This window comes from Pseudonaja textilis, chromosome Z (genome assembly GCF_049901715.1).
Source record: "Pseudonaja textilis isolate UNSWEBS1 chromosome Z, rPseTex1.2, whole genome shotgun sequence".
Taxonomy (NCBI): domain Eukaryota; kingdom Metazoa; phylum Chordata; class Lepidosauria; order Squamata; family Elapidae; genus Pseudonaja; species Pseudonaja textilis.
The window spans coordinates 13,118,515-13,140,877 of NC_142008.1; the positions used below are offsets into that span (position 1 = coordinate 13,118,515).

Here is a 22,363-nt window from a genome sequence, read left to right on the forward strand (position 1 = left end):
AATAGATACATTTTCTGCATGGCCTTAGGGCAAGGGTCTTCAAACTTGGCCAGTTTAAGATTTGTGGACTTCAACTCCCAGAATTCCTGAACTAACATGACTGGAGAAGGAATTCTGGGAGTTGAAGTCCACAAGTCTTAAAGTTGTCAAGTTTTGAAGACCCCTGCCTTAGAGAAACAGAGTCAGTATCTGAATTCTTCATTATCTGCATTTATGTCGTTGTATGACCAATGGAAGGAGTCACACCCTTGATTTACTGATTATGCGCATACATCAAATTAACACAATATGCTGGGAGCTTTTACTGTACATGTCCAGATGATGGTTTACTTAATCTGGAGGCCAACTTTTGAATTAAACTACTTTCAACCAGGGGTGGGTTTCTACCGGCTCTGTAGAACCAGTAGCTCTGAAGAGCAGTTCTATATCTGCTGATGTTTTTGCCCACCCGCCTGCCCGGGTTCTTACCTGACCTTTATTTCCTGCTTTTTCAACTTCAGCTGCCGCAGGACGCACAGCTGCAGTCGAAAAAGCAGGAAAAAAGTCCTTTTTCAAAGGCTGCTTCTCTGCACACAGCATGCTGATGACGATTTACAGGCGTGCTGCGCGTGCAGGGAAGCACATCGTAAATCACCGAACTGATAGTTAACCCTGTCGGATCCCATCCCTGCTTTCAACTGTTGAGAGCCGTTGAGTTGTGAGATGGGAAAGCTAACCTCTACAAAGTGAAAGCAACCATAAACTATTCTTGTTTTTCTAATTTCTTTATGAATTTTCCATATTTGAGCCCATTCCTTTGACATCCTGAGAAGATCAAAAAAGGCTGGTATCCATCAAACAAAACCAGAAAATTGGGGAAAGAGACATTGGTCCATGCCAGTATAAACCCTTCCACCACCACCTCTACCACCCAAAGTCCGGTTGTTACCTATAGGAGTAGAAATTGAATATCCCGTTATGAGAGATATGAGCACCACCGCCATAAGCACCTCCCTTCTCCCTGATTTCCGTATGCAGGAATTTTGCTGTCATTAAACGGGCCAGGAGGCGAAGGCTGAAAGGAAAGAGATTAGCAGGGGGTGTTAGATAAATCTTTGTCAAAAGTTCAGCCTCATTTGAGGTTCAGGGAAAAAATGGTGAATTGAAAACAAAAGCGAACCAATGACTACAGCAGAATGAAAAGCTGGAGAGTAGACCAGTTCTTTGGAATTCATCTCCGGACAAGAGGAGGACTTGAGATTGATCACAGGGGTCATAGGGGTCGGCAACCTTAAACACTCAAAAAGCCACAAAGGTCCTAACTGGAAATTCTCTGTCCGATTCTGGAGCCAACTGGAAGACCGGTTTCCCCACTATAGAGTCTCTTCCTAGGGCAGCCTCCTTTTTCCTCTACCTGTCCTAACCGAAAGCCCTATCAATTGTGGAGCCAAAGAGCAAACAGCGAGCTGCAGCAGAGAGATGAAAGAGCCACATGTGGCTCCTGAGCCGTGGGTTGCTGACCCCGGGATGACACCTACTCCACATAGTTACTCCTCACAAAAAACCTGCAAGTCGACATGATTCCTTTTCTGATCACTTTCTGAAATTGCTTGCTAACAGGTTTTCAGCTATAAGGAACTTTGGATTGATATGTCTGAAAACACCAGGTGAGTTTAGTGAAATAATTTTTAGCCCTCAAATTACAACAACTGAGCCCAAAATTTCTGTTGCCAAGTGAGAGTTTTGCCCCTTTTGCCACAGTTGTTCAGTGAATCACTGCCGTTGTTATTAAATTAGTAACATACTTGCTAAGTGAATCTGGCTTCCCTATGGACACTGCATGTCCATAGGTTGCAAAAGGTGATCGTATGAGCCTGGGACATTTTAATCATCATAAATATGAGTCAGTTGCCAAATGTCCAAATTCTGATGATATGGCCATGGGGATGCTGCAACAATTGTAAGTGTGAAAAATAGTTTTAAGTCATTTTTTTCAGTGCTGTTGTAACTCTGAACGATCACTAAAAATGAACTGCTGTTAAGGACTACCTGTGCAAAGTTTAAGGACTGAAAATAAATGTAAACCACTGACCTAGACTCTCGTGGGTATATCTTGCTATAACACATGACCCAAAGCTTTGGGAACACCATTGGTTGCGGCTTGGTTTCTGAGTGTGATTCGAAGTGCTGGTGGTCACCTTTAGGGCCTTATATAGCTTGGACCAGGTTATCCTTGATGCCACCTTCTCCCTTATTGAGCTGTCTACCCAATGAGATCAAGCAGGGTCAACTATCTCCTGATCCCATCTATATAAAAATGCTTTCTGATAATTCATATAATCTGGAATTCTTGCTCATGAATATCCAGTCTGCTCCTGGAGTTAAGGTCTGGTTGTTCCATCAAGAATAGAAGGAGGGCATGTAATGGCTTGCTTGCTTGCTTCCCTCCCTCCCTTTTATGAATAACTTTGAGATATTTCTTTGTTAATGTTTCTAATTATTCACTTTGGAATCAGCAACATACAAGTAGAAGTAAATAATCAAAATAATGATTTACTAATAAAATTGGTTTCACACACTAAGCTAAATTCAAGTCAAAGAATTTATGTTATGTCTTAGTTCAAGAGACAATCGAGTCATGCTTCCAGATCTCCCTGTGTGGTAACCAGGGAACCAAATGCTGAAATCAATAGATAAAGGATTTCCACAATACCTCGTGGAAAATTTTACTCTGCATGAATTCAATTTATACCTTCAAGCAGTTTGGAACCAAATTGGCTTTAAATCAATGCATACATCTACTACATAATGATGCTCTTTGCATCCCAAAAGAGCCCAGAGTCTGCCCTTTGCAGTATAAAGTATCACGAGAGCATCATCATTTTTATCTATATTTATATTCTCAGCAGAATCACAAGATGTTGTTTTACATTCCACCTTCAACTTAATCTGCAAATGTATGATCAGATAGCATATCCCTCTGCCTACCTTGCATACTCTGGGGTTGTGAAAGGCACAGTGCGAACACAAGCACCCACATAATTTACAGGGAAGGGAAGCAGAAAATGGGTCTTCATTTGACAGGGTTGAAAAGTGGGATCCTAAAAGAGAAAGAGAAAAAAGAAAATAAATTAGGATCAGGTGTCCTTGCCAGAATCTGACTCTTCTTGCTTAGAACTTCCCACCTCCCCTTGAGACAAAGAATTTGGTTGAAAAAAACAAAAAAAATATCATTTTTCTTTCAGTGAATATCTTGAGCCTAGACTTTAAAATTCATGTGGTCCCTCCACCTTCAAAACTGAAGAATTATCAGGCAATTCCTAATTAATTATTGAACTGCTCACTGTCAGATTTCCTGTAGTTTTAAAAGCTTTGTTCTTAAATATGTATATGGATTTATGACTTTTGCCTATGCTGATAGCAAACCCTTCTAAATAGATATCTTGATCTTTTCCTGCCCATAGTACTAGAAGTATGGATATGCATGTTTCATACAAACGTATAAATAGTTTACATTTTGTTTATAAAATTTCTATACCATCCATCAGACTTGCGAGCCCCCAAATTGTTTCACATGCTACACTGAAGGCCCTCTAAAGGATGAGGAAATGGCACAAGAACATAATAAAAGAAATGTTAGGTTTCACAGATACTACTGATCAAGGTATTGTTGCAAGACCAGCTTCGTATTCTCTTTGCAAAGTCCTACCTCTCTCCCCAAAAGGTTTGGGTAATTATAACTTAGGTCAGAGAAAACAGCCTCACCGTAATTAGTTTCCTTGTGATCTGGGAACCAGCCTCACTGCTAGCAGATTTGGAATCTGAAGGTTTCTAGAAATACAAGGTTCGGTTGAAAAGGTACAGTTTTAATGCAGTCTTACTGAGCGATTCAATGATTCACTTTTCCACTTGTAGGAATGCAGATTGTCAACCAAAGTCTCTCTCTCAAGTGAAGCTTGGATCAACCCATCACAAAAGGCTTTTCCACAGCAGTAGAGAATTCGCTTGCCATTGTTATTTTGGTTTTCGTTTGGCTTTGTAACTTCCCAGCCTAACTTACAGCTGCAAGATTGCTTGGTGGCCTCCAATTCAAATATTAACCAAGTAAAATCTTGATTAGTCTTCCAACATCTGGACATCCTTATAGATAGGATTAAAGATGGAAGACTCTCCATGGGAGATATGAACTTGTATTTGCATTTGCTTAATGACTGTTCAAAGTTCCAATGGGCACTAAAAAATGATTTTCACACTTATGACTGGTACAGCATACCCATGTATGCATTGGGCTTGGCCACTGCGATGTATTTATAACAGTTGCAATGTCCTGGGTCATGTGATCATGAATTAGATCCTTCCCAAGCAGTCAATGGAGGAAGCCAGATTTGCTCAATGAAAACAGCAGTGATTCCTTAACAATTGTGGCAGAAAGATTGTAAAAATAAGGCAAGTCACTTAACTGCCTTGTTTAGCAATAGGAATTTTGGGCTCAGTTGTGGCCATAAGTTGAGGACTATCTGTATTCCCAAAGGCAATTACAATCCCCATATTCCCAAGCAGCAGAATAGCACAATTTGCCACGGACAGCTCACTGTGGCCATTTCACAATCAACTTGCTATATGACAACTCACCGTGGCCAACTTGCCACAGGACAACTCACTTTGGAAAATTCCATGGAGATAACTGAACAAAATGTTCTCCACCACTGTTTCTTTGACATGATTTCCATTTTGTGAATGGAAATAATGTCAAAAAAAAAAAAAAAGCAATGGTGGATAACATTGCATTGTGTTATCCCAAGTAGAATTTTCTGGGCAATTTGTAACACAGCAAGTTGGCCATGGCGAGATGCCCATGGCAAAAGACTCATGGCGAGTTGGCCATGGTGAATTGTCCTAGACTCTCAAGCAGGAGACCATAGGACTTAAAACTGAAGTATGCTGTTGTAGGGAAAGGAAACAGGAAGCATGTTCTTGTATCTCTTCAATCAATTAATCTTAATACAATTGGGGGGAATGGCCTGCATCTGATCAAAGTAGCAAATGCCTAATGAACTACTACCCCTACCTAATTTTTCTGCTAAACCTTTATTATTTATAAAAACTGACAATCAACATTGCTGTGGAAAAACACAAGTGACTGTTGAAACAGAGCTTGAATGTTTTCTTGCACACGTTTCATTACCCATTAGTACTTCTAGATGTTAACTAATTGGATAACAAAATGTCTGCAAGAACATTCCAAACCAAACTCAGAGAGCAGCAAGGACTCTACAGTTCAACCCTGAGTACAAATATTCTCTTCTATTGGTAAAAACACGAGTACTACATTAGCATTCTGTTCCTTTGTCCTTTTTCCAAAAGCTACATGGAGTTTTGACAGAAGTGTTTCCTTCCCATTGATTTTGCACAAAAATCAATGACAAAAGCACTTTCCCCCACCTGCTTTAAAATCCTCTGTATTAATCAGAACCACAGACACCATGAGTAAGAATACAATAGAACAACAGAGTTGGAAGGAACCTTGGAGGTCTTCTAATCCAATCCCCTACACCACTTCAGACAAATGATTATCCAACATCTTTTTAAACACTTCCAGTGTTGGAGCATTCACAACTTCTGGAGGGAAGTTGCTCCACTGATTAATTGTTCTAACTGTCAGGCAATTTCTCCTTAGTTCTCGGTTGCTTTCTCTCCTTGGATTAGTTTCCATCCATTGCTGCTGCTTCTCCCTTCAGGTGCTCTGGAGGCAAGTTGTTCCACTGATTAATAGTTCTAACTCTTTAGTTCTAAGTTGCTTCCCTCCTTGATTAGTTTCCACCCACTGCTTCTTGTCCTGCCCTCAGGTGCTTTGGAGAATAGCTTGACTCCCTCTTCTTCGGGCAGCTTCTGAGATATTGGAACACTGCTATCATGTCTCCCCTAGTCCTTTTTTTCATTAGACCAGACATACCTCATTCCTGCAACTGTTCTTCATATGTTTTAGCCTCCAGTCCCCTAATCATCTTTATTGCTCTTCTCTGCACTCTTTCTAGAGTCTCAACATTTTTATATTGTGGCGACCAAAACTGGTTGCAGTATTCCAAATGTGGCCTTACCAAGGCATTATAAAGTGGTATTAACACTTCACGTGATCTTGATTCTATCCCTGTTTATGCAGCCTAGAACTTTGTTGGCTTTTTTGGCAGCTGCTGCACATAGCTAACTCATATTTAAATGGTTGTCCATTAGGACTCCGAGATCCCTCTCAGTTACTACTATTGAGCAAGGTACCACATATACTGCACCTGTGCTTTTGATTTTTCTTGCCTACATGTAGAGCCATACTTTTTGCACCACTGAATTTCATTTTGTTAATTTGTTTGTTAAGTTATGGATTTGATTTAGCATCTCTACTTTTGACCAGAGATGTATAATCAGGAGCTTCCTGTAAACTGCTAAAATGTATCACAGAGATATAGCCATTTATTCCTGATACTTCTACTGTCATTCCCTTTATATATCACATTTACACAAACATATTTTAATTTAGTTTCCTCCATTACCTCAATTATGCGCGGACGGACAGCCTTCCGTTCCTTTTTACTTCTGGCAATTCCCAGGACAAAATTTTCCACAGCTCTCGTGACAACTGGCATCTGCTGAGGTGTAGCATTCACCGCACATCTGTGTAGGAGGAATGTGTATTATTTTCACCCAAAGAAATGCAGCCATCTGATTTGATTAGAGAAATATTCAAATATTCATTCATATATGACAATTTATTATGTTAGATTAAAATTAATAGAAATGCATTATAAATATTGCTCTTTTAGAATATTAGAATTTAATCTATTAATCATTCTGGTTAGTATAATCTAATGCCATTATCTAATAGTAATTACTACTAATATACTAATATATTATTAGCATTTAATACTGTTATTCATTTAAACTTAAAACTGTCATGTCCTATTATTCCTGTACTGAAAAAGTTGGAGATCATTTTTGTTTTATATCTGTTATATTTCCCTCCACTTTTTAACTTATCCTTATTCCCTTCATTTTTTCCCCCCTTTATGTTAGTTTGTATTTTAATGCCTGTTTTTGAAAAGTAATACATTTCTTTAAATGGAGGCCATTTATGCTTCTCCCAAACACCTTTGTTCATGTTAAATTATGGATTCTTAGAAGTACGATGGATCTTTGGAAACCTGAAGAAGCTCCAACTATTCCTTATGCCATAGTGAGTACAACCTGGTCTCTGATGAATCTAACGAGAAACCAATTTTCTTCCCAACTTGAAAGCTGCAGAGAACAAGGACTAAGTGAAGGATAGGTCTCTTATCTTTAAGCTCCAAAGAAGAAGCAAATCTTGGGGCTGTTTGGTAGCTCCGAGGTCAATTTTTTTTAAAAAAAACCTTGAATACACAAGCCAACATTTTCACAGCCAACAAACCTACTTCCAAGAACACCGCTTCCAGAAAAGAGCAGATGCCAGTGGACTGAATGCAGGCAGGCTAGAGCTGTTGTTGATGGTACTCAAGTCCCCATAGTTCATCTCCTAAATGATTATTTTTTTGGAGAAAGCCAGCAGAATTAGAAGCCATGAAGTTTGAGTTTAATTAGAAAGGTCTACCTAGAAACGTAGACCCCTGGCATCTGTATTCTCAAGGTAATAATCTTAAAATGGAATCTGAATTTATTTTCTCTTCAGTCTGAAGTCCTATATGTAACAATTCAAGAGGTTCTTCAGAAGTTACTTGCTTTAGTCAATTTATGTTATTTCGATATTAGATTTTCACTGATGGAAATATCTGGGCACAAAGCAGCTATGCTATTGAAACATGCAATCAATTAGCAGTTTTTGAAATTTGTGAGGCTAGGAACCAAGTGTTTATCATCTAAGGAGGGACTCCAAGGATGATGAATCAAAATTTGTGGTACTGACCTAACGAGAGTGAATTTTACTTTTGTTCTTTTAAAACTGAAGTTTTTAGGATTCAGTTAGAAATCATGATTGGATAAACTTTGACATCATGCATATTCAGCGGTGCCTGCAAGTATTACAAGGATGAATCCAGACTCACCGCAGGTTGTCACTATTTAAAAGGTATTTCTTGATACGTGGCAATTTTCGGAGCACAGACTTAATGTCTGCCATTTCTGCAATTCGCTTCATCAGTTTCACCTGAATAGAAAAAGGATACGAAGGGAATTAAGAGCAAAGGCATAGATAGCTTCTCCACTGACTTTGCATTTTGGAAGCCAGCTGGGATTGGTAAAAAATGGTAATCACATGATCCCTAGGATGCTGCAGACATCATAAATCAGGGGTCTCCAACCTTGGCAACTTGAAGCGTGGTGGACTTCAACTCCCAGAATTCCCCAGCCAGCAAGCTGCCTGGGGAATTCTGGGAGTTGAAGTCCACCAAGCAAGCTGGCTGGGGAATTCTGGGAGTTGAAGTCCACCACGCTTCAAGTTGCCAAGGTTGGAGACCCCTGTCATAAATACATGCTTGTTGCCAAGTAGCTGAATTCTGATCAAGTGACTATGGGGATGGAACAATTGTTAAGTCTAAGAACCAGTTGTAACATGCTGTTTTCCGTGCCATTGTAACTTTGACTAAATGAATGACTGCAGATTTAGGACTATCTGTGTTGCATCATCAATGCCAGGAAAATTATTACCCAAGATTAATGTTTACAATGAGTATTTAAATGCTTTTGAGGGCTTTAATCACTAATTCTATGCCTACATGGCAAGCAAGCTAGCAGCTGGGGCTCTTGGTTTCCCCTGAAAAGATCAGCAACTTATCCCTTATTAGAAAGAGAAATTATACTGTAAAGGAGACTGTATCATGTGATTCTCCATGAGGACACTTGGAGTCTTTGATGATGCTTTGACTATGACAGAAGATAATATGCAGAACACGTGTGCAGTCTTGAGTGTTTCCAGTTAAAAAAAGGCACTGGAAATAATCTTAATGGGCAGGCCTGGACAACATAGAACAAGGGCATCTTCCCTTTTTTAAAAAAAGCCAGATGTATCAAACCCTTTTCCTCTCATTTCACCTGCTCCATGCCATGAAACATTTCTTGCAATTCTCCTGCAAGGTTCAGAGTCCTGCTTGCTCTAATTAAGGCATAATTATGTCCAGAATCAGGAATGCCATTTGATAGCTCTTGAGCTGTCATTTTAACCAAGACTTTGAAATGCTCTTCATCTTCAAAATGAGGTCTGCAAAAAGAAAAGGGACAAAGGAAAAATGGCACCTCTGTTACAAATAAGATAAACTGGGAGCGTTCATCAAATGTTTACTAGCTCTGTCTCGCTAATGGCCATTATAGTTTAGGCCATATGAATGGAGATCTAATTCCATTCATTCCATCTTTACTCTCTTTAAAGGAGCTCAAAGCACCAGCAATTCTCCACACAAGACAATTATTGGCCTTCTTTTCCTCTTAATTAAAACATCAGCCCAAAGGAGCATTGTTCAATCAATCTACTAATATGCATAAACCAATATGAAGTTATTTACTAAGGTGTTTTAGTATTACTACTGGAGCTATCCATTGGAGCTGGGCAGATAATAAATTCAAATACACAAACAGGAAAAGATACACCTTCAATTATATAAAAATATTGTTCCCTAAAATGGACCATACTTGTTAAATATTTCAGTCCAGAGATGCATCATGTCAGGCAAGTTTCTATCCAGGCACAATGAAGAGAAGATCACACCCTAAAAAAGAATTTTAGGAAGGAATGAAAAAAATAATAAGGCAAAGTGATACCTAAATTACTTAAAGAAGACTAACATGGGATTCTTGCTTTTTTAAAAAAACAAAATGCCAATGGTAGTTGTGAAATTACAATCCAAAACTGAAATCCAATTTACCAAAGTACAAATGTATAATAAAAACAATTTCACACCATTTATTATTTGCTTTCCTAACTGTAAGCATGAACTGGAAATAGAACTAATTATGCAGATAAATGGTGAATTGTCGTTTAGTTCTTGAATTTCAATGGAAGACTTAGATTTCTGCACAGAAGAGCATCTGAGCCTTAAGAACTTAAAACACTCCCCTTCAGATTTTCTGATTTTATCATAATGCGTCCATAGATATTGCACTTTCTATTCCAAATGCGTTAGTCTATATTATTTGCAAAGTAATTCTTATAGCAATGCTGATTGGTGGACCTGACTTATTTTCCTCATATTGCAAATAGTGAGTGGTTCAGGAAAACAAAAAGAGAAAGCAAGTGAAAGAATTAAGAGCTAGATAGAGAATGATGCCACTTATTGAATTAGAATGAGAATTTAGTTCTGAGACTTCCTAATTGGCAATTCTGTCTCAGCAAAACCTAGGTGGCTACCCATGTGCAACTGGCCAGCCCTTAACTGAAAACGGACTCACCTGTTCATACATGTCTAGATGGGAGTCATCTACATTGATATGTGGGCTAACAGAAAGGCCACCTGTTTTCAGATCTATTTCCAAAGCCTGTTCTCGGTAGTTGAATGCTCCACACCCCATCCTTATGAAAAGTAAAGAGAGAAGAACAAACTGGGTTCCCATACAGGTTATGTGGGTCTACAAGCAAATTATTCACTGTAGATCAGGGGTATCAAACTTGTGGCCTGTGGCTCGGATGCATCACGTGCTGGCCACACCCACCCCCCATTTTAATGGAGGGGAGAAAAGATACGTCACGTGACGACAATGTGTCATTGCAAGTTTGACACCCCTGCTCTAGATGATTGGGCTTTCATCCTAGGTAAACCTTATAATTATACCCAATGTTTAGGAAAGACTAATTTTTGAAGCAGCCATTCTTGGGCTCCATATAATCCAGTCTTTCCTGGAACTTGGCATCCCCACTGTCTCTTCATCCCCCTCCTTGGTGCTTTTGCTGAAGGAAGTGACCCATAGTCACACAGAGATCTTTGGATACTGACTGATGGTGTTCAGAGCACTTTGGCTTGCTTATGTGACGTGTGATTGAGCCAAGCCCATTATATTGCACAGATACACGAGTGGCAGAGTTGAAAGGAACTTTAGAGGTCTTCTAATCCAGCCCCCTATTTGAGCAGGAAAACTTATATCACTCCAGACAAAGGACTGTCCAATCTTTTCTCAAAAACCTCCAGTGATGAAGCACACACAACTTCTGAAGACAAGCTGTTCTACCGCTTAATTGTTCTTGCCATCAGGAAATCTCTCCTTAGTTCTTTGATAAGCTCCCATCTTTTACTTGTGCTGCCTTCAGGGGCTTTGGAGAATATGCTGATTCTCTCTTCTTGGTGACAGCCCCTCTAATATTGGAAGACTGCTGTCATATCACTCCAAGTTCTTCCCTTCATTAGATTAGAAATACCTAGTTCTCTTAATCATTCATCATATGTTTTAACCTCTAGGCTCATAACCATCTTTGTTGCTCTTCTATACACTTTTTCTAGCGTCTCAGCATCTTTTGGTGGTGACCAAAAATGGATGCAATATTCCAAGAGTGGTCTTACCAATGCTTTATAAAGTATTACTAACACTTCATGTTATCTTGATATTATCTCTCTGAAAAATATTGCAGGCAGAATTGGCAATCCAACATAGCGCCCAAACCAAGCCACTCACACAATTCTGGCACAACGTAAGTTGGAGAAGAATATGATTTAGGTGGAAGACCAGGAAAATCTCCAGATAGAGGCAAAGACTGCTGAAAAAGCTTCAGACATAACTCATTCTTACTTGGTGATGACCCTACAAAAAAGTGGAACATAAGGCCGAAGCTCTTCCGGGAGTGTGTTCAGGCTGGAAATGGCTCTGAAATAAACTATGCCGTTTGTGGGTTGAGCACAGTACTGGACAGGAACATCCTCAGCTACAGAGAAAGAAGAAGAGATCACTTTACCAAGCAATGTCAGAAACGCTGACAACTCAACACCTCATTAAGCTGTTTTGTCAGACCCATTGATCTCTTTTTCTGTCCTCAAATCTATCATCCAAAAAGAGGAACACAGGTGTGCAAAGCGTACAGGTAATCCCTTGGTTATGATGGCCAGAATTGCCCTTGCTAAGTGATACAGGCAGAAAACTCAAGATGCAGACATAAAGTAAAAAATCATGTGACTCTGTCCCTTAGTGATAACAATTGCTTTGTAGTCCAAGATGCTTCAGTTATTAAGCGGGAAGAAGCAGGAGTCTCAGGTAAGGAGCACTGGTATGCCCAGTAGGGATGAAGGCCTGAGAGAATTGTCCCAGCCTGGATGCAAGCGAGAAGCACCAACGCAGGTCACATGACCACAACTCCTTGAGATATTGTAATTGCTAACCTGGCACTGGAGCACCTGGGTCAGAATCATGTGACTGCAGGGGTCTTGTGATTACCAGAATTTTATAATCTGATTGTACATCCATTTTTTTCCCCAATGCCAATGCAGATCTGAACTGTTGCTGAACAAATTAAGCTAAGCCAAGGACTACCCTGGTAAGAATGTCTGAGGGCTGTCCTTCTAGCTTGCTTTCTAGCTTTCTCCATATATACATATGAAAGGATGACCATGATGCACACAGGTAGCCCTCGGCTTATAGCCAGCATTGGGAACAAAGCAGTTGCTAAATGGGTCACACCCAATTTTAAAACTGTTTTTGCCAAGATTATGTGAATAACTGCAGTTAAGTCAATCAAGCAGTCATGAAGTATATCTGGGTTTCCCCACTGAGGGCTTAGAGCCACCTGAGATGAAATGGTATCATGTTATCCTGGGATTCTTTTAACCATCACAGACACGTGCCCACATTTTTATCACACAGCTCTGGAATACTGCTATGGTCATAAGTGTGAGGACTGGTCTTAAATCAGTTTCTGAGTTCCTTACAACTTTGAATGATTGTTATAGAAACAGTTGTAAGTAGAGGACTATCCATAACTTTCTTCTGATCCAAAGGACTGTTTATAACTCTACTACATTGATACATTATCTCATGTAAAAACTGTGGGCTGGGAATTGCTGGAACTGAAGTCTGCCCAGGAGTTTGTGATGTGTAGACTCTCCATTTTCAACTTAAAGAGAATTTGATTTATTATATTTTCATCCCTCACCCTCCCATGCTTCGGTTTTCCTAACCTGTATATGCCATCTCCAGTTCAGTAAACAGAATCCTTGGTTCGATATCTGAAACTTTCAGAGCAGGAAGACAGGAAGTATCTTGAGGTTTGCTTTGCAGATCAAGCAATTCCAAACCTAGCAGATCAAAGGGAACATCAATTTAGCAATTCCAACAAAAGCAAGTTATTCAAATTCCCCCACCCACCCAACCGCAAGGAAGGAAGGAAGCCTTGTAGCATTAGTTAAGGACCTGATAATGTCCTCCAGGGACCCATTTCAAGTCTTTAAAAAGTCTACTGATTATTTCAAAGACAAAGTGAAAAATAATAGCTGTGGGGTGTTTCAAGAATCAGCTAAGTACTCAAAGGAGAGGAGGGGGGAAACAACACATAGGCTACAGCATGACATAGCACCTGCTGGCTTCCAAAATTTAGGTGGCTTTTTAATAGTAAAGGTTACTTTTTTGCCTCTTGCATATTACACGACGGTGTTTTTAACTTGCTTTAAAATCAAGAACTAATTGGTCAGAATCTCTACAGCAGAGGTGTCAAACTCATTGAGAGCTATATCAAGGTTGTTTGACCTTGGTGGGCTGGGGTGGGCATGGCTAGAGTGGGGATGGCTAGCTCAATGCCACTCGTGTTGGAGGCGCCTGTGGTAGCCTGAGCATTCTGCCAGTGAAAGTGGGCTCCCAAGCTCCGTTTTTGGCTACGACAGCCTCCTGCAAACCTGTTAGCAAAAATGTTTTCACTGGCCGAAGCATGAATCCTGCCTGGGGGGCTCGAGTTTAACACCCCGGCTCTACAGTTTTGAGGGTCAGGAATTCTCAAAAGGATTCTTCCAGAGAAACAACTGGATTATTCTGCAAATCCCAGAATTCCCACCAAGCTTGTTGGAAATACATTTTGGGAGATGCAAGTTGGGGAAAGCCCCTGCAAATATCATGGAACTCATCTGAGAAATTAGGACTATTTCATTTCACTGTCACTTTTTGCACTCAGTGGGGAAAAGAAACATAGTTCATAGTAGCCATGGTTGTAAGAGATCAAGACTGGAAAAACTAGGTTCAAATCTCTCTGCCCTCTGTAGCTCTCTGATCATCCTGAGTAAGTAAAATAAGATTATGGGCTCTGACCAGGCATTTAGAGATTAGGTGATGTGACCTAAGAGATCAAGTGTTGAATCCAGAGAATGGAATGGCAAAACAGTAAAAATAAAAAAAGACTTAGAAGAGAGATAGAAGAGCGCTTCCTAACTTGCAAAACAAGCATTGACCAAACAAGCATGGCAACATTTTAATGACTCAGAAGATGTGCACCTTTCTCATAGATTTGTTTCTTCTCTTCTTCTGAAAGGGCTTCAACCTTCTCTTTCAATTTGTCTGCCTCTGCAGCTGCTTGCTTGTCATGGAAAGCTGCATCTGGACTCATGGAGAGTGTTAATCGGTGTGGGTTGTCCTTTGGCCAAGAAAGAAGAATTCTAATCAGTGTAAAAACAATTTCTCTTTGCTCCTGATGCTGTACAGCAACTGACATCAACTCTCTTATTACCGTATTTTTTGGAGTATAAGACTCTACAAAGTATGAGACTCAACTAGCTTGTGGGAAGGAAAACAAAACAAAATCTACCTGTGCCTCCTTGCAGCAAACAGCAAGTTTCAGTTTCAGCACAGCCTGATTAGCACAAGCAGCTGATTGTCGGTTGCATTGGCCTCCCCACAATCAGCTGTTTCAGGCTGCAGGGATTGCCATTGCCTATTACAGCCTCCAAGAGCTACATTTTTGGCCTTCACATCCCGTTTTTGGCCTCCACACACCCCATTCTCAGCCCGTTCCGGCTGTGCTGAAGCTGACCAGGCTGTTTGCTGTTTGAGGCAAATTGCTAGGAGAGGTCGAAGGGTGGGGACTGGTGGGTGGGTGGAGCTTCGGCAACATTCACTGTATAAGACACACAGACATTTCCACCCATTTTCCAAATATGGTAATCTGAGGTAATCCTTGCCTCATTACTATAATAGAATCTACACCATGGGTATCAAACTCACTGCCTTACATTGCCATCACATGACGTTTCACAATGTTTTTTCCCTTTGTGGAGCTAAGTGGCCGTGGCCTGTGCACGATGCATCTGGCCCATGGGCTGCCAGTTTGACACCCCCTGGTCTACACAATTAGGTTGTAAATCATGTTGATTGTAAAGCAGGCCATCACATGATTGAACGAATTTTAAGACTTTTTTGTGGAAGCCATTACAAAAATCACCATGTTTGCTAAGTAAACCATCATTAACTGAATGCCATGATCATTAAGCGAACCTATTATTGGCTGTATAGGGCATATCTGCCAAAAACTAGAAGCAAATTCTAGGTTTTGGCAATAATGTCATAAATTGTAGTCATGTGACTGCTGGACTGGATGAATTGCCGTAAATAGGGCCAAGTGATGGGGAGAATCAAAATTTTGGAACAGGAACGTAAGCATCTTATATGGGATTTACTGGAACCCTGAACAGCCACTAAACAACTGGTAATAAATTGAAGACTTATGTATGCGATGTGAAAGCCTTAGATCCTTTTTTTTATAAGAAAAACTTTACTATAGGGAAGAAAACCAGAAGATGCACCATATCACTTATACTTAGAGCAGCCCAACCCAAGCAAGAAGTCATACAAGCTTTCAGAAGACACCGAATGATCTCTATGCAATGCAAAACCTCAATGTTCATTCTGAAAGCTTGTGAGAGTTCTTGCTTGTGTTGGGCTACTCTTATTGCCTGGCTAATCACTCTTGGAAACAGTGTTAAAACCGGCTCTACATAGGTTCAACTGACTCCCACCTTGAAGTATTGTTTTACTTTCTTCTGCAGGAAATGAGGGTCCTCCTTAAGGCAATGCCGGAGCTGAGTTACTTTCTCTGCTATTTTCAAAAGATCAACAGGATCTCCTTCATGGTTCCAGCAGGAGGCAATATTCTTAGAAAAAATAGAAAAAAGAATGCAAATATTTCACATGAAGGTTAATACTACTGTCCCCTAGAGCAGGGGCGTCAAACTCAAGGCCCATGGACAGGATGTGGGCTACAGGTGCTTAGATTCCACCCTGGAAACAGTGAAGGACTGTCCCGTGGTGCCTCTGCCAACAAAAACGAGCTCCATTTTCACTGGCAGAGGTTTGCAGGAGGCTGTTGCAGCCAGAACGGAGCTCGGGAGCCCGTTTTCACTGGCAGAGTGCTCGGGCTGACACAGGCACCGCCACAAGTGACATCGAGCTGCCCACGCCCACCCCGAGGTCAAACACAACCCTGATGTGGCCCTCCATGAAATCGAGTTTGACACCCCTGCCTTAGAGAGAGCTAATGTGTTTTATCTGTCTATAGCAGCTCCTACTAGTGGTATCTGAAGATAGTTACATATTCCGGCAAATTCCCAACAATTCAGAGAAGAGCCTCAACCCCCTCTCTGCCCCCTGCAAAAAAGAGGAAGAAATGAGTGAAGACGGGTGACTTCTGGGGTCATCAAGGTCAGTCCCAGTTAGGAACAGCCTGGCCTAAAATGAGAACATCTAACATTGTGTATCTCAACTTGGCATCTCCAGTTACTGTATGTTGCAAATGCAATTTCAGGCTGGCTAGGAACTTTGGAGACTTTTGTCTGAAGACAACTCTAAAATACCAACTGGAGAAGATTCATCAGCTTTAATTAGCATCAACTCTCTAAAGTCTTAGGTCCTGGGTCTTTCCATCCTAGACCATCCAATCCTTTTAAATGCGAAGGGAAAGTTCAGCTGATTCGCGCAGCAGAGCAGTTCGTCGTGCATTAGCTGTTTTACTCACCGGGGCTGCAGTAGAAGTATTATAGCTAAAAATGGTCTTTTCTAAATGCTGTGCATGCAAAGCGTGCATTCACTGAACCAGTTGTTACACCGGTTGAATTGCACCACTGAAGATACATAATGCATAATGCTCTCTCAGCATTCCTTCTGCAGAATGGGTAGACTTGAGGGACAATCAGGGAGCAAAATCAATTTGCCAACTTCTAAGGCATCCATTTTTCCCTTTTAAAATTCATCCCAATCTACCAGTAGACTCTGACCTATCCAACTTTAGAAATACAGCATCTCTCACTTCCGGTTGTAAGGCTTCGGCGGCGGCAGGAATCCGCTTCTCTGCGGGTCCCTGCTGCGCTCACTGTCAAGGTACCCCCGATCCAACTGGATTTGGGGGTTGTCGCTGCCCTGAAGGGGCAGCGGAAGACAGAGGAGATCCGGGCAGGGGTCTGGGGACATCGCACCCCTCTTCCCCGGCCGGCTAGACTCCTTTTTCCTGAGACGGTGGGGCGGCTGTCTCCATGGCAGCCACAAAGGAATCTTCAACTGGATAAGTTTGTGCAGGAGGAAGTCTTAGAAGGAGAAGTTTTCTTGGCTAAACCATGACATTATGTTACTTTTAAAACACCCTGGAAACCTGACTTTGGATTGATACATTTGTTTCCAAAAGAATTTGTTACATCGGCGAAAGTGCTGAAGGAAAGCTCACTCCCCCTCCTTACGGAGAAAGCAAAGGAGCACAGAAAAACTTGCTCTTTAAAGGTAAAAATAAGCTCTTTGTTATAAGTGGGAAGGGGAGGACTAAAAAAAATTTTTTTTTTAACTTTGCTGGAGGAGACGCCTTGAAGATTACAAGACCATTAATTAATGGTAATATGGCTTTTAAAATACATCTGGGATTTTGCCTCTGGAGAAAAAAACTGTAAAGAGAAGAAGAGGAAAAAAGTTTTGTTTGTTTGGATTGTTTGATAACTCTGACATTTGGAAACTACTTCAAGATTGAAAGCATCTGGGTTGTTTAAAAAAAAAAAAACCTATAATGGTACCATCGGTTGATGAACTGAAAATGGAATATGAAAAATTAAAAGAAAGACAACAAAGTGGCAAGGATTCTTTGGGAGCTGCCTTCCATTTTTTAGAAATGGCGGTTTCTACGTACCAGCAAACACTGGAGGAAGGAGAAGGAGAAGAAGAAGAAGAAGAAAAGGAAGAAGCCATCTTTAATGGACTAAAAAGTTTGATTAAGAAAGAAAATGGGAAGGGAGGAAGGGAAAAGGAGAATTTAAGATTTAATAAAACAACCAAGAAAAAGAAAAATAGGGTGAAAAGAAGGTACAATGTTAGAAAGCAATTGAAAAGAGAATTACAACAGAGAGGGAAATTTAAAAAGGGGGAGAGGAGGGGGGGGCAAAAAGACCAGATTGGAGAAGAAAGGGAGGGAAAAAGAAAAAAAAAGCCACGGGTTAGGACAAGATTTTTTTTAAAAAGTTGTTTTTTTTAAGAGATGAAGGATGATAGATAGTTTATAATTAAAGAAGATTCTGCAAGAGTGCATAAGATAGTATCGTAGTATTTGCATTTGAAACAGTTTACTGGAATATTTAATGAAATATTAATGTTTAATAATGATGGATGTTGATATTTGATTAAATATTAGGAGACTGTGTTAAATGATTAATGCTTAGTTAAAGTTTAATTTGTTTGTTTTAATGTTATTATAACTTTAGTATTTTATTTGTTCTATCCTAAAACAATGTACTTATCAGAATTAGAATTAGAATAGAAATTATATATTTAATTATACTTACTATAAGTTTACTATTCTTTTATTTTAAGATTTAATATGTAGAATGTACTAAGCAGAATCAGGATGGAAATTATGTATTATTTTAAGCTTTATTTTAGGAGAAGGCGTCATACTTCAAAAGCGATTACAGGGGAAATTTTTTGTTAAAGGGAAGAGATACATAGATGTTTGGTAAAGAACGGACAAAAGATATAAGTATAATGACTTTGAAATAAGATGAAATAAATAAAATATAATTAAGAGAGTGAAAAGATGGGAGAAGTTATATAGAGAATACAAAATGGTTAATAAGATATGAAGGGTATGTAAGGTGGGCATGAATTTGATTTAGGTCTGTCAAAAAATATGTAACCTGGGGCCAAGTCACTTTTCAAATGAAGTTTTATGTTTAGTGTGTGGATTATTTACGTTTGATTCTAAATTAATAAAATCTTGGAGAAATGAAATTAAAGGGAGAGAAATTGGGAAAAGATATGTATAAATGATAACTAAGGAGGTTTTTTTTTTTCTCCAATGTTTTGCTTTAGGTTATGTATTTTGTGTGCTTATGACTGATTGAGAATTACTGAAACTTTGATAGAAGGAAATATGATTGAATGAAAGTGAAGGGAGAAATAATGAGAAATTTGGAAAAGATATATATGTGTAAATGGAAGTGTGATAATGTGGAACCATGTTTTAAAAAATAATGCTTTATTTGCCTTGTTGAAATTTATAAGTAATTCTTAGAAAGGAGGTTTTATACTTCTATGTGTTATGTTTTGTTTGTCTTCAAAAATCAATAAAACTTGTTCATAAAAAAAAAAGAAATACAGCATCTCAAGTGCTGGTACAGTTCTTGAGTCCATAAAGTTCATCAATTTTGACTTAGAGCAAGGGTCTTCAAACTTGGCAAGTTTAAGATTTGTGGACTTCAACTCCCAGAATTCCTGAGATAACTTCACCGGAGGAGGAATTCTGGGAGTTGAAGTCCACAAGTCTTAAAGCTGTCAAGTTTGGAGACCCCTGACTTAGAGTGATGGTCCAGTAGAAGTCATTATTATGGGCTTGAATCAATCAATCTTTATTTTTTCTTCTTGACTGGACCATTTGTTCAGAAGCATCTCCCACATATTCATGCCTTAAGTTATTAGTGGGATTTCTGAAATTCCACAGAGAAGAACATCAAGATCATGGACTCCAGCGTGTCTCGAGTCTCTTACAAGAGATTTTGCATCTTCACTATTCACATTCTAGACTTGTGTCCTAAATCCTTTTGCAAATGCTTAAAAACTGTGCAGTGGAACGATCCCATACAAGCAGTGTTTAAAAGACTAGTTTGCACATTTTGTAGCTTGGTTTTATGAGAGAAGCATCACTTACTGAAGCCAAGACAAGTCCAAAACGGGTTGATTGATGCTTCATCTGGATCTCAATTTTGTGGAGTAAAGCGTCAATCCTTTCTTTCTCGAATCCATTCCTGAGGTTGAAAAGAAGACATTTAATTTTCTTCCAGAATCACAAGGACAAAACTCTCAAGTTTCTGAATGAAATTTATTCATATGGCATAACCTATTCAATTACTTGGGAAATATTTGGAAGGTGGAGATGGTTCTGAATTTTTTTTTTAAAAAAACAAAGAAATTAATTATAGGTAAGTCTTCACTTACAGATCTGAGACTAGCAGGTCCATCACTAAGCGATGTGGTAACAAATAGAAAAATGACATACCACACCAACTGATGACAGCAGTTCCTAGAATTCTACCTGAGGTTGTTAAGCTAATTCCATGCAGCCCTTAAGCAAGATCTTACATGACCTCAATCTGCAACCTCCTGCCGGCTTCTCCATTGACTTGGGTTTATATAACAAACATGTCATGATGGCCAGAATTTTTGAGAACAGATCATAAGTCCCTCTCATTCAACACTGTTGCTTGAGAATTACCCATGATTATTTTGTATTCCCTTACTGCATGATGACTCAGATGTGGCTCTTCTCTACTTATTTCCACCCAGCCATTCAGTTGCTCATATATAGTAACATTAAAAGACGAGACGCACCAAAGACTGCATTGTACTTTCAGAAAAAAATACAGTTGGTGTTCAACTTAAACAATTCATTTAGTGACCATTTGAAATTACAACAGCCCTGAAAAAAGTAACTTATGACCATTTTCGTACTAAGAACATTGCAACATCTCTGCATATATGTGATCAAAAATCAGACGCTTGGCAACTGGCATGTAGTTATGATGGTTGCAGAATCCCTTTTGCAACCTTCTGACAAGAGAAGTTAATGAGGAAGCCAGATTCACTTGTCATGTTACCAACATGAGACAAAATTGTCTTAACTGTTTTGCTTAGCAATAGATATTTTCGGCTCAACTGTCATCATAAGTGGAGAACTACCTATCATTAAATTTTAGCCATAAAAAATCTGCATTTCTCCAGCTCAGCATTCATTCTCTTTTTTTTACTTTCAAAGACCATTTTTAGCTGTCAAAGTTTAGATATTCCTTTTGCCTCTTTTTATGAGGAGATTCGTAAATAGCAAAATTATCTCAAACCTTCTTTTAAAACACTTGAGAAAAGCAGTATAATTTAGAGCTTTCTTTTACCAGCACAGAATGTATGAACCATCATCACTGTCAAAAGTTTAAAGTAGCATCTTAACTATTTTTTTTTACAATAGCGCAACATTTTTTTTTTAAAAAAAATCCTTGTCCTTACTCAATAACTTCATCAATAGTTTTAGCAATAATTTGCTTTATGGTGTCTATGCTTTCTTCGGAAATCCCTTGAAGGCCTACAGTGAAATAAGCTTCTCGTGTAGAGGAGTTAATCCTAAAAACAGAGATATAATACAAAAATATTCATTTAGTTTTAGTTTAGTTTACTTTATTGTGAATGCACCTCATACAACAAAATCAAACACCATCTTCAGTGCACATCATGACCATGAAAATAAACACAAACACACTTCCTTCACACTCCACACATTGAACCGGAAACCCCCGACACCGCACCAATACTGCACTATACAGCAGAATTCAAAAGAGCTACTGCCCTGGGATAGAAGCTGTTTTTCAGCCTATTTGTCCTTATTTTTATTATTCTGTACCATCTGCCAGATGGTAATAGTTCTGAAAACGGGTTCCCAGGATGAGATGGATCTTTGAGAATGTTTTGAACTTTCTTAAGGCAGCGTGGTTAAATTCGTATTTAAACACTGGGAACCCATTTCACAGTTTGCAATAAACCCATCTGTGGCTTAGTACAAATATGGAACCCACTAATATGGTTTAATGTCAGGTATGAGCCAAGCTCCTAAGACCTATACAACAAATATGGCTAAATAACAAATATGGATCAGTTGGCAGCTGTGCTTTGGGAAGAACAAAAGTTAGTTTTCTGGGAACAACCTTAATCAAAGTTAAATCACATTTCAGCAGACATATTCCTTTGGGCTCCTAATTCAATGCAGTGCAAGAAGGTATGCAAGAGCTGAAGTCTTAAAGGGAAATTTTATATACAAGATTACATTCACCTATGTTCTTATTCTGTGGTGGTGCAGTGGTTAGAATGTGGTATTGCAGGCTAACTCTGTCCACCACCAGCAGTTCGATCCTGACGAGCTCAAGGTTGATTCAGTATTCTAGCCTTCTAAGGTCAGTAAAAT

General features: G+C 39.4%; 1 protein-coding gene across 1 annotated transcript in view; it reads right to left on the bottom strand.

Moving 5' to 3' along the window:
* PITRM1 (pitrilysin metallopeptidase 1) overlaps nucleotides 1-22,363 on the bottom strand; it is a 46,640-nt gene that overhangs the window by 6,312 nt on the left and 17,965 nt on the right. The window contains exons 11-24 of the mRNA XM_026710047.2: nucleotides 21,415-21,528; nucleotides 20,066-20,162; nucleotides 15,909-16,043; nucleotides 14,392-14,530; nucleotides 13,092-13,208; nucleotides 11,713-11,845; nucleotides 10,384-10,504; nucleotides 9,628-9,704; nucleotides 9,034-9,199; nucleotides 8,049-8,149; nucleotides 6,525-6,645; nucleotides 3,745-3,810; nucleotides 2,968-3,080; nucleotides 929-1,054 (exon numbers count right to left, since the gene is read on the bottom strand). Of these exons, the coding sequence (XP_026565832.1) occupies nucleotides 929-1,054; nucleotides 2,968-3,080; nucleotides 3,745-3,810; nucleotides 6,525-6,645; nucleotides 8,049-8,149; nucleotides 9,034-9,199; nucleotides 9,628-9,704; nucleotides 10,384-10,504; nucleotides 11,713-11,845; nucleotides 13,092-13,208; nucleotides 14,392-14,530; nucleotides 15,909-16,043; nucleotides 20,066-20,162; nucleotides 21,415-21,528 (1,626 nt within the window). The remainder of the gene's footprint in view (nucleotides 1-928; nucleotides 1,055-2,967; nucleotides 3,081-3,744; nucleotides 3,811-6,524; nucleotides 6,646-8,048; nucleotides 8,150-9,033; nucleotides 9,200-9,627; nucleotides 9,705-10,383; nucleotides 10,505-11,712; nucleotides 11,846-13,091; nucleotides 13,209-14,391; nucleotides 14,531-15,908; nucleotides 16,044-20,065; nucleotides 20,163-21,414; nucleotides 21,529-22,363) is intronic.